General features: G+C 40.8%; 1 protein-coding gene and 1 pseudogene across 2 annotated transcripts; one reads left to right on the forward strand and one right to left on the reverse strand.

The window, feature by feature from the left end:
* The first annotated feature begins 1,769 nt into the window (after window positions 1–1,769).
* Window positions 1,770–2,924, forward strand: LOC145071431 (uncharacterized; annotated as a pseudogene). Its single transcript, XR_013690455.1, has 4 exons — window positions 1,770–1,923; window positions 2,173–2,367; window positions 2,463–2,575; window positions 2,663–2,924. The product of XR_013690455.1 is annotated as an uncharacterized LOC145071431 (transcript).
* A 1,055-nt stretch (window positions 2,925–3,979) lies between these two features.
* On the reverse strand, window positions 3,980–5,671 carry U1A (spliceosomal protein U1A). The gene is made up of 5 exons (XM_079017658.1): window positions 5,510–5,671; window positions 5,175–5,347; window positions 4,700–4,793; window positions 4,500–4,591; window positions 3,980–4,415 (listed from the first exon to the last, which is right to left on the reverse strand). The coding sequence occupies exons 1-5, from the start codon at window positions 5,592–5,594 to the stop codon at window positions 4,119–4,121; spliced, it is 741 nt and encodes a 246-aa protein (XP_078873784.1). The 5' UTR covers window positions 5,595–5,671; the 3' UTR covers window positions 3,980–4,118.
* Between the last annotated feature and the right edge of the window lie 9,962 nt (window positions 5,672–15,633).

The following is a 15,633-nucleotide window of genomic DNA, read 5'->3' on the forward strand; positions in this document are numbered from 1 at the left end:
TGTGAAAGAGAAAGAGAGAGAGAGAGAGAGAGAGAGAGAGAGAGAGTATGTGTGTGTGTGTGGTATTCTTTTTAATTAAAATAACAAGAAATTAAACAAAAAAATTAAAAAAATATTTTAGGGCATATTCATCATTTTAGGTTGGGTTTGAACTAAAACCACACAAAAATATCAATCATATGGACCAAAACCATATAAGATATCCAGAATTTGACCACTGATGCACCATCAAACTTTTTTGGATCAAAATCATATAATTTTGACAACCACACTGACAATTTTTACAATTATGTCTAAGATAATGAGCCTAGCCATTAGACCAATTCCAACCTTGATATTATATCTTCCACATTTTTTTTGTAAATCTACAATAAAACTATTTTAAAATCCAATCATACTAAAACTTTACAAAAAAAACATATTTTAATATTTTAATAATAAAATAATTTTTTTATTGTCATAAAATTTTATTTAATCTTATTTATTTATTATTATTATTATTATATTATTAAAATACAAATAAAAGTGGTGACTTATGATTCAATAAAACAAAATTCATAGGGAATGTAAAAGTCTGTTAGGATGCGTTTGGTACAAAGAAATAGAATTGAAACAAAGAATGAAAATACATAAAAAAAAATTAAAGTATAGAAAACAAATAATTGATTCTGCTGTTTAGTACAATAAAAAATTTATTATAGAAGTGCATTTGAGAATGAATTCCTTTGTTTGGTGTAACAATGTAATAGAAATGATCTTTTTTACTATATTTGTTCTTTTCAAACAACAATATTTTATAATAATCCAATTACCATTTAGATATTTATTTTAATTATGAATGTTTCTATTGCTAACTTTTTATTTTCTCAATTATTTTTTATCCATTATTTATCACATTATACAACAAACACAAATTATGCAACTGCATCTCAATCAGATAAACAGGTCTCAATAAGATAAATAGTTCCTTCTTTGGGTTTTAAAACAAAACGACATTACATGTTTCATATAAAAAATTGAGAAAAATATGAGATTATTGTTGCTTAAATCCACAAATAATAGTTACAAATATTGGCTTGTAGAACAAAAACAATCTTAAAAACTTTATTTTGTATCAAGTTTAGAAAGATACAAAACAGTACAAGAGTTGATAACAATTGTAAAACTTGGAGTGCTAAAATTATTGGCTTTAATGGGATCACTACAAGAATCTCAAATTCCTCATTTATAGTGCCAATACATGGTAATGTTTTTTTAGAAATCTTAATCTACCAACTGGATTTCCTACTTCAAGATCACCCTGATTGGCAGCATCCATCAGCCCTTGTCCAGCCTCAACAAATATTGACCTCCTAATTTGAGTCCTGGGCATTGCTAAGGTTTTTTAACCTCAAAGAAACCATTTGTGCTCCAAATAAATATTCTTACACCATAAAATGTCAAGTACATGCATTGTGCATCAAAAATTTATAAAATAGATCGATATTTGATTAAATAAATTCATGAAGAAACATTACCTTTTACACCAAAATGAAAGATACCATTTGTATTTCTTTTGTTGAAAAGATAGCAAGCAAGATGCAAACCTCACTGCCCATCTCTATTTTTTTTTTTTTTTGGAGGTATAACTTTTGTCTCGGAAACTGAATAAAGTAAACTTTAGGACATAACTGTGAAAACTAATGTACAAGGGGGTAAAAATGAAAATTTTGAAACAGAGCATACAGTAAAGTTTTCCCTCACTAGTCACTCCAACAGACCCATCAAAACAGCGCACAAGGAATCGCTACCGCAGCACCGTCCACCGGCGATCCTGCTCTCCGGTCGCATACTTCATCCAGAGCTTCACAAGGAAACGCCACCGCAGCACCGTTCTCCGGCGATCCATCTCTTCGGTGGCACACTTCATCTAGAGCATCACGAGTAATACTCTTATAACTTTTCTATTTTTTTTTCTCGATTGTCTACGAAATTTGTATATGTATTTGTGGTTTAGAATTTGGTAAATCAATTTGTACATGTAGTTGTTGAACTCTATAATTTCAAATTGACACCATTAATCAGATGATTCAAATCAACTTTCACTCCCTTCGTTCTAGGGCAGAATCAGTTATACGATGTTTTGCTTTAAAAAATCTGTTATGTAATTGGTGCGTATGTGTTGTAATTAAGAGTGGGAGATAGAAATGGCTGGTGATGAGCAGCAGCAACATCCACATGATAATCAAATGCATTCTTCTCCACATCCATCTCCAGCAAAGGATGATATGATTGGATATGTGATGGCATTGGAGGCTGCGTTACTTCCATGTCTTCCTGCAAGAGAGCTTCAAGCAATTGATCGATCTCCCCACCCTTCACATCAGAGTAAGCTTTTTCTCTTTCTTTTTATCATCGTCATCATCATCATCATGGAACATTTATTAGCTTCTTTATATGAAGAAGTTTTCTTTTTGTGTTAGTTGATGTGGAGAGACATGCTAGAGATTTCATGGAGGCTGCCAAAAAACTCCAACTTTACTTTATCAGTCTGCAGCGTGAAGATCAGCCAACCAAAGAAGAAATCTTGCAAAAGGTAGTTACTACTCCATTTGATTTTGTTTTTAATGTTTTAAAAAAATTAAGGAAGACATAAGCAATATCTAATAAAATTGCATTATAGGATATTGCGATGATGGAAGAAGAACTGAAAACAAAGACCCAACTTATCAAGAAACAAGAAAGATGGATCCAGGGTTGGAGAAAGGAGTTAAAAGACCAATTGGAGAAGCACAATACTGAATTAGAAAGGGTTTAGATGTGTATTTACTTCTTTAAATTCCTTCTTTTGATTATCTAAATAGTTACTAGTAGTAACTTTTTTTGTTTATTTTGGCCTTGTAAACACTTCTTGTATCAAACATGACTTTCAAACCTTTCTTGAAGACAGGCGAGCTTTCAAACTGTGATTATGGATAACAATTGATTGAAACAACGATTTAAACACAAAATTCATATCAATGAACAAAATTTTAAAATGTAGTCTTTTTATCAAATTACTTTTTTGTTGGAGAAGGCCCAAGATTATGGGATTTTGGATAGACAAAACTGCAAAAATGGTCCCTGTGGTATGCATTTTTTCCGAGGTTTAGTCATAATAGACCTTCGAACCCACCATCTCACTTCCCTATTCTCTAGTTGACATCTCACTCAGAAATCAAAATCAAAAAACCGAAACTTATAGCAAACTTGAATCCTTGCGCCTCGTACTCACAGAGGTGTTGTGGTGTTTATGATGAGAAACGGCAGCACGTGGTTGAGATTAGGCAGAAGGAAGCCGTATGAGGAGTTGTTTTGGCGGAGATGTATTCCGTTTGTTTGTACTATAGCCCGAGATAGATTCAATTGTTTCCATAACACTCGTCGTCGTCCCGGATCAGATGTTTATGTAGAAAGAGGATTTGATTAACACGTAAGTTTGAACTTTGAACTCATCCAACAAGATGTATCCCATTCCCCTAATTGGTAGGAATTAAAGTAGAACTAAAAAAAAATTAGGCTCGATTGAGGGCTTAGTTTTTTCGTGTTATGTAAAAGATCAAGCTCTGATAGTGATGTGCATCCTTATATCACCCATAGTAATGTTATAGAGTTACAAGTTTTAGAACTGATGAAGGAATTGCAGGGAGAGAGAGAGAGAGAGAGAGAGAGAGAGAGAGAGAGAGAGAGAGAGAGAGAGAGAGAGAGGCCCAACTTTATTGTTTATTTTCTTTTTCATTTAAATTAAATAGAAAAAACATAAAAAATAAATCAGAAGGACAGTACAATCATTTCAGTTTACCGAGGGACTAAAACCACAAACAAACTACCTTAAAAGGACCATGAAGCCAAAAGAAACAAGATTTGGATTAAACCTCTGAAAAAATACACAAGGACCATTTTTGCAGTTTTGTCATTTAGATATTGTTGTTTTATTGAATTTAGTTGAATCTTTTTCGAATAAAAAATAAATCTTCCAAATAGATTAAATAATAAAGGTTGCATAAAGTAGTAATTGACTACAAAATCTAGAATACACAAAAATCTTACACTTTTGAGTTCAAAGTTGAAACACAAGCAAATGTGGCTAGGCTACTACTCTATTTCTTAGCATAGGTGATGAACATAGGGCTATCAGGATTAATCTTAAATCCTTGAAGACTTTGCATGGCAACAGTTGCTTGCATCTCATCTCCATACTCTATAAAAGCAATCCCTGGTTTTGCTTCCACCATTCTTACTTCTTTGAATCCTTGATGTTGCCCAAACAACATTTGCAGCATCATGGATGATGTTTGATGAGGCAGTTTTTGCACAAACAAGATGCTGTTTGGTGGGGCCGGTGCCTCTGGCATCCCGGATTTTGCCCCACCACCCATGTATGGTATTTGTGATAACTTCATCAAAACAAACATATTCATTCATTCATTCATTCATATATAACATAAATAAATAAATAAATCTATGAAAGATATGCTTACAGGAGGAGGACCACCATAAGCACCACCATAACCTTGGTTTACACCAACTGCAGCTTGATTACCATCATGTTGCCCTTTGCGTTTCTTACCTCCTATTGCATGACAAAAAAAGTAAAGATAAAGATGTTGAGATTTTATATGGAATTGACAGATGTAAAAAAAAAAAAAAAAAAAAAAAAAAAAAAAAATCATGTTTTTACCTTTTTCTTCGTGCCTCTTTCGTCTTTCACGAGGTACGAAAGTCCCATCTGATTTTGCAATCACGTCTGATTTTGTTTTAGCATATTGTATTCTCTGTGTGATCATTTAGACAATTAAAAAAAATAAAATCTTTAGTTTTCATATTATGATTATGATCACCCCTTCTCTCATTGGTTTAACATCCTTATAACAGACACAGAAAGTAAGAACTGTATTGTAGAACTTCTGTAAGTATAGATAAAATGGATTCAGACTCTACCTCCTAAATACACTCATTTTTGTTGAATTTTACAATGAATATGCTTGAAAGTTTGAAGATACAACAGGATGAAAAGAATACAGGTGACTAACAAATGAAAACAAGTGTTTTCTAAACTTAGAAATTTAGCTTGGTTTGTAGATACAGGTTAAGCATGAGGTGCTGTGTTGTGATAAATAATGAAGAGGAGATAAAAGCAATTGAATTCAACACACCATAGGTTTGTCGTAGAATGGAAAACCCTGCATCTGTTTGAGAGCACTGGTGGCAGATGAAACATCCTCAAAAACAACCCACGCTTGACCTTTGTGTTTTAGGGTTTTAAACGCAAGTATCTCCAGGATTTTGCCAAATTGTGAGAACACCGCTTGCAGCGATTTCTTTAACTCTGGAAAAACAATTGCTCATATTTAGGCCATGAACAATGTATGAAAACACACTAATTTTCATGCACGAAGAATCGAAGATACAAAAAAAGGTTTTATAAGGAGAACAAATAGGGCAAACGAATATTACAAGTTAGTGAGTGGACAAAAAGAATAGCGAATACCATCAAGCTTTGTTTTCTCGTTCAAATTGTTGATGTATATGGTGTTATTCGTTGGAATGTCGCCGCCGACCGCCATCTCCGCCATCTTTCTCTTTCGATCGTAGAGGAATTAGGACAGTAATGTGAAGAAGATGTTTCTTCCACTTCGAAGTTCCAAGTTTCTAAGTTCCAGAAAATTCAAGAAATAAATAAGGCCCAAACTCGAACTGTAAATTAGTAACAGACTAGGTCCATTGGGCCCAGTACGCAATGATCCACGTCTAAAGACACAAAGACACTCATATTAACCCAGAGATGCAAAATAAATACATAAATAAAATAAAAATAAATAAATGACTTATACAGTGTAATTATGTTTCAAAATCGTTTAAAAAAAAAAATAATAATAATAAAATAAGTTTGGTATGTTTAAAAAATACCATCAAAGTAAAGCCTTTGTACAAAAAACACTAACGAACTACATAATTTATTCAAATTTCACCTAATGGTAACCGACAATTACCGGTAAAAAATAATTAAAAGGAAAAAAACAAGAGGAAATGAGTCAAAATGATAACTATGTTTTAAATCGTTCAAAAAACATCATTCATATTTTGTATGTTCAAAAAACATCAACAAAAGTTATATGTTTTGTTCAAATATTACTTATTGATAGTCAGCTCTTATAGTTTAAAGGATGACTTAACCTAACTATTATGACATGTCATAGTAATTAGTGACAGGATATTAATTGATATATTCATCCTTTATAAATCGATTTAGGGTTTCTTTATGAACGAATGACTTCTCCTCTGATTGCTCATCTTCTTCTAAATTGATGATCTCCAACTCAATCTCACACATTTTAAAGACATATTATAAGGCCACACCTTATGATTTGATGAGTCAAACACTCTATACGATGACTGCCAGCGCCAACACAAGCATCAACACTAACGTCAACGTCTCAAGCCTTATCAGCGGCAACGTGTAGTTAGTAATCTAATGTAATATTTGTATATTAGGTAATTATACATATATGTATACAATAGATAACAGATCTGAAATCTTGGTGATAAAGATCAGTTCTTAGTATAAATTAGATACAATCCATTGAAGGGATATACTAATATAGTTTAGTATATATTCAACATTAGGGTGAAACTCTAATGTAATCGTCATGGTGACCATATTTGTGACAACCCGTTTTCTTGGTGAAAACTGTTGGATTTGGTGTCTAAGCTCATAACTATAACTGGGATGTACTTGACCCGATAGTAGCATGGTCCTTTTGAGTTGCCTTCACCAGTGCAATTTGATAGGATTGACTTTTGAGAATAAGGTTATTTATGATTTATTAATAAATTACAAGTATAATATATTAATATGAAATCATATTATTTAATTAGTATTGATCAAGAATTAATTTGGAATTAATTTTATGGTCAAAAGAGACTAATTAAATATATGGGGATTGATTATGTAAATAAATGATTCTTATAATGTGGGCTAATGATCCATGATTATGTAGATGAGCTAAACCTAAAATAATCCATGGATAGTCCATGGAGGTTAAAGCCCATGGAGCATAAGAATGTGAAAAGTCATGGAGCATTAGGGTTTACAAAGTGTAACCCTAGCATTTGCCACATTATAAATAGACTACCCCATGAACCAAAATCTGCTACACCCTCTTTTGAGTCAAGTAACTTATCCTCTTAAAGCCTCCTCTTGCATATTGGTGTTTGTGAACCATTTCTTGCATATTGGCATTTGTGAACCATTAGAGGCATCACACTTGAGGTGTGTGTATTCCTTGGAGGTTTAAGCTTGGAGGAAGGTTTTTGGTGAAGGAATCACTTGGGAAGCAAGGTAGTTGAAGCATGAGTTTGTGGGTTTCAAGTCCTGCATCAGAAAGGACTCTCTTGAAGGTATTAGATCGTTTTTCCCTTGGCTCATCTTCTCCTAAACCCTTTTGTGCATGAGTTTAGGAAAGGGTTCTTGTGTTTAAGCCAAGATCTGAATTTGTAACTTCAGATCTGGACTCCCCTTGGCTTCTAGATTCATAAAGCCATCGGCCTTGTCTAGTATGAGCCTTCTCTCAAGGATGTGACTTCATTGCAAACTTAGTTTGGTCAATTTAGAGTCTTAAAGCCTTGCAAGCACGTAAAGTTTGCAACTTTACGTGATAAGCATGCCTAAGGAAGTTGGATCTGCAATTTGGGGCCTTGGCATGGCTTAAAAAGTGTCTGCATGGTTAAAGGGCTGAAGGGACTCGGCGAGTCGCATAGTTGACTCGGTGAGTCATATGAAAATAGGCATGAACTCGTCGAGTTTGATGAACAACTCGGCAAGTCCGACGAATACTGTCGTAGACTCGACGAGCTGGATGAACAAATCGGCGAGTCGGTTAAGGTTTCCCCAAATTGATGAATGCGTGTGAACCGGTCGAGTTGCAAGAAGGAAAACTCGACGAGTGGCCTTAGGGCTCCGATCACGAACCTTCGGAACTCGGCGAGTGAACGAGTATCTCAAGGATCTCGGCGAGTAGTTGAGGGTACTCGACGAGTTAGGGTCAACATGGACTGCTGACCTTGACTGTTGACGTTGACTATGACCAGGGGTTGACTAGTTGACTTATGGGGTACCTTGAAAGGTTGTGAAATTATGAGTATGATTCTATTATGATAATAGGTGGTGGAGTTTGCGGCTGTGATTCGAGAGTTGAGCTTTCTATTTCCAGTCGGCAGTCGCAAGGTGAGTTATCCTCCTTATACTCAAGGGTCTAAGGCACCAAGGCCGACCTTTTTGATTATTACTTGGTTATGTTATGTTCGTATGATCTGTTAGATTGGTATCCTAGAGGGTAGGATAATATTACGTGGTATGTGTTGATCTGTTAGATTGGTATCCTGATAGATAGGTTGGTATTATGTGATATGTGGTATGATCTGGTAGATCAGTGGTTGTCTATAGACTGTTATGTGATTATCTGTTATATGTATGTGCACATATTTGTTTGGCGGTTGAAGTTTATCTTCTTCGTGCGGAGGCCAATAGACATGGGCATTCCAACCTGTTGGTTGTGGGCCGTGAGTATTCCATCCTGAGGATGATTGGACTCATAGTATGTGGGCATTCCAACCTGTTGGTTGTGGGCCTGGGGTATTCCATCCCGATGATGATTGGACCCATAGTATGTTGGCATTCCAACCTCTTGGTTGCGGGCCTGGGGTATTCCAACCCGATGGTTGACTGGACCCATAGTATGCTGTTTGTGATTCTATGTGTATATCTGTGAGTATGGGTATTTTGGTGGAACTCACTAAGCTTTCGGGCTTATAGTTTCAGTTTATGGTTTCAGGTACATCGGGAGATCGCAGTAAGGCTAAGGCGTGATCGTATAGCTCCTCATCGTTTGTTATGATTGCTGGGAAAACTATGATATAAACTATTTTGGAAAAAAAGTTGTAATGATTATTGATTTAAAGTGCTTTTGAAAAGTTTAAATCTGGCTTGAATTTTTGGGTGTTACAAGTTGGTATCAGAGCCTTTGTTTGAGTGAATTGGAGGAACATTCGTGTGAATCCAGTCTCAAATTTAAGGAAAGGTTTTCAAATGATTTCTAAAATGGGTTTCAAAATAAGTAAAGGATGATGCAGGGTGTACGATCAGTCGGAGCCAGTAAATAGACCCCAAAATACCATACAATTATTTGATTATGTGATATGTTAGAACAACATGCTAGTGCTAGGCTAGGGATCTTCAGGAATTGCATGATAGTATTGCCTGATAACATGATGCCTGCTAGCCTAGGGTTTCCTTATATGAGATTGACATCATTACCGTAGTTGCTTAGTGTATGCATCAATGTTATACATAATTAAGATCTTATAGCCTGAGAATGTTTGATTTGGCCTTATGTTCTGTTCTTGTTTGATTGGGAGATTAGGGTAGGATTGGATATTCGAAAGTCTATAGGGTCCAGCGTTATATATGGCTATCATACACTAGTACTGCAGGGTTGGTGGAAGTTTCATGGATGGGTGGGTCGTGAGAGGCCGGGAGGCCAGTTATGAGATATTCAATATTCCTCTAGTAGTGAGAATTGAGTGCTCGCTGTGTTTATGTATATTGTTAGGGTGTTGTGGTGATCCTTGAGACAAATATGGGTAAGTGTGGAAGGTAGTATGGGCACGTACTACTGAAAGCACATGACTCATACGCGTAGCAAGGAAGTCACGACCCCTAGGATTGGGATTGGGAGTTAGCTCCCAGTTATTGTGCGGGCTATATGATATCTTCCTATTGTATTTTCAGTATGGTGGTTACGAGGCGTTTCATGTCGGGATCTGGATCGTGATCAGGGCAAGGTGATCAGGAGGCCCCAATAGCCCCTGAGGTTATCAGTCAGGAGGAGCCCGTGTTGACAGAGGATCAAGTCAGGGAGATCATCCATGAGGATGTGGTCGAGATTGTCCGGGGTCAGATACCGGAGTTGTTTGGGACCATTAGGTCCTCCATGATTGATTACTTTGATGACAGATACGCAGCCCTTGCGGAGACGGCTGCCGCAGCAGCTACATCAGTTGTAATAGCGGCAGGAGGTGGAGGGGAGCCGGTCGGGGCTTCCAGTACAGGGACTTCGACAACACGAAGCCCCTTACTTTTGATGGGACCCAGGACCCCATCAAGGCTATGTGGTGGGTCTCCGATGTGGAAGGATGTTTTTTACATGTTCATATCCTTCTGACCAGAAGGTCAAATGTGCCCTGAACCTGCTCAAGCTTGGGGCCAAGGACTGGTGGAGGCTGACGACAGGGTCGTATTCTGATGAGCAGAGAGCTATTGTTACTTGGGAGCAGTTCCGAGATATGTTTCGTGCCCGATACATTCCGAGGGTTGATCGGGAACGATTGGCTCAGGAGTTTTTGAGTCTGAGACAGGATGGGGAGTCGGTGACGAAGATCACCCGTATGTTCACTAAGAGGGTGATGTTCTGCCCAGAGTTTGCCTCTGAGCAGGCTCAGATGACTCGTTATCTGAGCATGCTCAAGACCGATATTCGACAGTTTGTGTCTACCCAACGATGTGGTACTCTTTTGGAGTTACAGGAGGCCGTGAGACGGCGTGAGTTGGAGATCGAGCGACAGTTGAGGGAGCGGAAGCAGGCCTCGGCACAGTCGCAGCCAGTGCCGAAGTGGCCTAAGACCACTGAGGTCGGGATTGGGGAACAACCAAGCCGCACTTGTGGAAAGTGCGGAAAGGGTCATTCAGGGACGTGCCGATCAAGGAGTGGTTGCCACCGGTGTGGCAAGCAGGGCCATCTAGCCAGGGATTGTAGACAACAGACTCCAGCTTCCGGAGTCAGACTTTGTTATCACTGTGAGCAGGTGGGCCATATGAATTCCCAATGTCCTCTTCTAGCTGCCAAGACGGCGTTGGCTCTAGCGCCGACTACTCTGAGGATGACAGACGAGATGCCAGCTAAGGCAGAGCCTCCAAAGGCGCAAGGTCGTGCCTTCCAGCTTACGGCCAAGGAGGCCAGGGTAGCACCGGATGTGGTTGTTGGTATGTTACTCTCCTTTACCTCATGTATTATATTTGTGCTATGCTTATGTGTGGTACCTGTGCTTAGGTACATTTTTAGTAAACTCCCTGCCTACTTTAGTTCTATCTGACTCAGGGGGCAAGTCGGTCTTTCGTTTCTCATACATTTAGTAGGGAGTTTGGTGTGCCAGTTGACGAGCTAGAGTGTCCGTTGCGAGTTTCTATCGCTAATGAACACGGAGTTTCGGCTTCTTCGGTCTACCGAGGATGCCAGTTGGAGATCTTCGGAGTGGTCTTTCCGATAGATTTGATTCTGATTTCCATGGGGGAAGTATGCGTAATTGTGGGTATGGATTGGCTTAGTCGTTTCGGTGCCATGATAGATTGCGAGGGCCAGCGAGTGGTGGTTTGAACCCCAAGTAGGGGAGAACTGATTGTATATGGTGAGGGCACCAGATTGGGGCCAGGTTTCTGTTCAGCCGCCAGAGCTCGACAGTATATTCAACACGGATGTGTGGGTTACTTAGCGTACGTGGTGGATACGCGAGTTGGAGACCAAGCTTTAGTTTCAGAGGTTCCAGTGGTCAGGGATTTTGCCAACGTGTTTCCGGAGGAGTTGCTAGGGATACCTCCGGAGAGGCAGGTCGAGTTCCAGATCGACCTCGTGCCGGGTGCGGCCCCTATTGCCAAGGTGTCGTACCATTTGACACCACCCGAGATGCAAGAGCTTTCTTCACAGCTGCAGGAACTGTTAGGCAAGCAATTCATCCGACCTAGCAATTCTCCATGAGGAGCACCGATCCTCTTCGTCAGGAAGAAGGATGGATTGCACCGAATGTGCATTGACTATAGGGAGTTGAACAAGTTGACGGTGAAGAACCGTTATCCACTCCCGAGGATAGACGATCTCTTCGACCAGTTACAGGGTGCATCTTGGTTCTCCAAGATTGACTTGAGATCAGGATATCATCAGGTCCGGGATAGGGAGGAGGATGTGGCGAAGACCGCTTTTCGGACTCGTTATGGTCATTACGAGTTCGTGGTGATGCCATTTGGGCTCACCAAGCCGACAGTATTTATGGACCTGATGAACCGGGTATGCAGACTGATGCTGGATTGCTCGGTCATCATGTTTATAGATGATATCTTGGTGTATTCCAAGACTCGAGAGCAGCACGAGGAGCATCTCAGGGAGTTTTTGGGAGTTTTGAGATGAGAGCAGCTATACACCAAGTTCTCGAAGTGCGAGTTTTGGTTACGATATGTCCAGTTCCTTGGACACCTCGTTAACTGGATGGGATTTTGGTCGACCCAACCAAAATTGAGGCAGTCACGCAGTGGGAGGTTCCGAGATCTCCCTCAGATATCAGGAGTTTTCTGGGATTGGCAGAGTACTACTGGAGATTCATTCGGGATTTCTCCAAGATAGCAGTACCCCTTACTCGTCTGACGAGGAATGGGGTGAATTTCCGGTGGGGCCCTGAGCAGCAGAGGGCGTTTGAGACCCTCCGTCAGCAGCTGTGTGAGGCTCTAGTTTTGACACTCCCGGAGGGAGTTGAGGATTTCGTGGTGTTCTGTGATGCATCCATCACAGGTTTAGGGGCGGTTCTCATGCAGAGGGGACAAGTGATAGCTTATGAATCACGGCAGTTGAAGCCGCATGAGACAAGATACCCTACACATGATTTAGAGCTGGGGCGGTGGTGTTCACTCTCAAGATATGGATACATTACCTTTATGGGGTCCGTTGTACCATTTATATGGATCACAAGAGCTTGAGGCATATCATGGACCAGTCGAACCTAAACATGAGGCAACACAGGTGGCTGGATGTAGTCAAGGATTACGATTGCAGGATCCTTTACCACCCTGGTAAAGCGAATGTGGTGGCAGACGCTCTGAGTCGCAAGTCAGCTGAGACTTCCACCCCAACGATATGTATGATGATAGCAGCAGATTCCCCGCTGGTGAGTTTGATCAGGGATGCCTAGGTCAAGGGCATACGACCAGAGAACTGGAAGTTGGAAAGGATCAAGGGCGAAGGCGATCGGTTTGTTTAGGATAGTCGGGGGTTATTGACCCGATGTGGTCGAGTTTGGGTTCTGATGACAGGTGGAGTCAGGCAGACAGTGGTGGAGGAGGCTCATAAGTCTCATTTTTCCATACACCTGGGGGCCACCAAGATGTACCGAGACTTGAGTTTGAGTTACTGGTGGCCATGTATGAAGCCAGAAATCGCTTGGTATGTTGAGAGGTGCTTGACCTGTAGGATGGTCAAGGCCGAGTATCAGAGGCCGCATGGTAAGCTGTAGCCTCTGGAGATCCCCATGTGGAAATGGGAACAGATCACGATGGACTTCATCACGAAGTTGCCAAGGATGGCGAGAGGGTTCGATGCTATATGAGTCATCGTGGATCGATTGACCAAGAGTGCCCATTTCTTGGCGATACGGGAGAGTTCTTCGGCCGAGAGGTTGGCCGAAATATATGTCTGCGAGATCGTTGCTCGCAACGGGATTCCGGTCTCCATTTTCTCAGACCTAGATGTTAGACTTACCTCCTATTTTTGGCAAAATTTCCACGAGGAACTGGGTACACGCTTGCACTTTAGCACAGCGTTTCATCCGCAGACAAACGGTAAGAGTGAGCGGACCATTCAGAACCTCGAGGTTATGTTGAGGGCATGTGTCATTGATTTCGGTGGGATCTGGGATTCCCACCTACCGCTTGCAGAGTTCGCTTACAACAACAACTACCATTCCAGTATTGGCGCCCCGCCTTTTGAGTTATTATACGGGCGCAGATATCGCACCCCGGTTTGTTGGGGTGAAGTTGGACACCGAGTGATGGGGCGTACGTAGGTAGTCCTGTAGACTACCGAGAAGGTCCAGCAGATTAGGCAGCGACTGCAGACCGCTCAGAGTTGGCAGAAGAGCTACGCCGATAGACGTCGATCTGAGTTAGAGTTTCAGGTGGATGATATGGTGCTCCTGAAGGTCTCCCCCCTGGAAAGGGTGTGATTCACTTCAGGAAGCGGGGAAAATTGGGTCCCTGATACATTGGGTCGTTCAGGGTCATTGCCAGGGTTGGCAAGGTGGCATACATGCTAGAGATTCCAGAGGAGCTTAGTTGGATCCACAACACTTTCCACGTTTCGCAGCTGTGGAAGTGCATTGTGGATCAGGAGGCAGTGGTGCCACTGGATGATATTCAGGTAGATGATCGCCTGAACTACGTGGAGAGGCCTGTGGCCATACTTGAGAGGAAGACAAAAGTTTTGCGGAATAAGGAGATACCTTTGGTAAAGTTATAGTGGGAGCTTCGCAAGGGGTCCGAGTAGACATGGGAGCCAGAAACAGAGATGCGGGAGCACTACCCAGAATTGTTCGTCGCGGCAGACTTCGAGGACGAAGTCTAGTTCAAGTGGGGGAGAATTATAACGCCTCGATTCTCAGGTATTGAATTAAATAAGAGTTTCTTTGATTTAAAGGTCTACTCGACGAGTTGGTTGCCCTACTCGTCGAGTAGCAGCGGGTTGGATCGCGTATTTAGTGGCCTACTCGCCGAGTCCAAGAAGGAACTCGACAAGTAGGAGCTGGCAGATGAAACCCTAAATCCCAGGGTTTTGCACCCTATTTAAAGAAGCACAATCCTCCTTTGGCCTCTTTACAGTCCATTGATAGTCCAGAAAAGCCCTAACTCAAGTGTGTGTGTGTGTGTGTATTCCTTGGAGGTTTAAGCATGGAGGAAGGTTTTTGGTGAAGGAATCACTTGGGAAGCAAGGTAGTTGAAGCATGAGTTTGTGGGTTTCAAGTCCTGTATCAGAAAGGACTCTCTTGAAGGTATTAGATCGTTTTTCCCTTGGCTTATCTTCTCCTAAACCCTTTTGTGCATGAGTTTAGGAAAGGGTTCTTGTGTTTAAGCCAAGATCTGGAAGTTGTAACTTCAGATCTGGACTCCCCTTGGCTTCTAGATTCATAAAGCCATCGGCCTTGTCTAGTATGAGCCTTCTCTTAAGGATGTGACTTCATTTCAAACTTAGTTTGGTCATTTTAGAGTCTTAAAGCCTTGCAAGCACGTAAAGTTTGCAACTTTACGTGATAAGCGTGCCTAAGGAAGTTGGATCTGCAATTTGGGGCCTTGGCATGGCTTAAAAAGTGTTTGCATGGTTAAAGGGATGAAGGGACTCGGCGAGTCACATAGTTGACTCGGTGAGTCATATGAAGATAGGCATGAACCCGTCGAGTTTGATGAACAACTCGACGAGTCCGACGAAGATTGCCGTAGACTCGACGAGTTGGATGAACAAATCGGCGAGTCGGTTAAGGTTTCCCCAAATTGATGAATGCGTGTGAATCGGTCAAGTTGCAAGAAGGAAAACTCAACGAGTGGCCTTAGGGCTCCGATCGCGAACCTTAGGAACTCGACGAGTCACTTCAATGACTCGGCGAGTGGACGAGTATCTCAAGGAACTCGGCGAGTAGTTGAGGGTACTCGACGAGTTAGGGTCAACATGGATTGTTGACCTTGACTGCTGACGTTGCCTATGACCAGGGGTTGACTAGTTGACTTATGGGGTACCTTGAAAGGTTGTG

The sequence above is a fragment of the Lactuca serriola genome, chromosome 8 (assembly GCF_051521515.1).
Source record: "Lactuca serriola cultivar US96UC23 chromosome 8, Lser_US96UC23_V15, whole genome shotgun sequence".
Lineage (NCBI taxonomy): Eukaryota > Viridiplantae > Streptophyta > Magnoliopsida > Asterales > Asteraceae > Lactuca > Lactuca serriola.

Bases quoted from the DNA above. Each gene is read 5' to 3' on its own strand.
- U1A (XM_079017658.1), bottom strand. From the start codon at position 5,594: ATGGCGGAGATGGCGGTCGGCGGCGACATTCCAACGAATAACACCATA. The intron at 5,348-5,509 runs GTATTCGCTATT...TTGTTTTTCCAG, and splicing joins CGAGAAAACAAAGCTTGATG to AGTTAAAGAAATCGCTGCAA. The intron at 4,794-5,174 runs GTGTGTTGAATT...ATGATCACACAG, and splicing joins CATTCTACGACAAACCTATG to AGAATACAATATGCTAAAAC.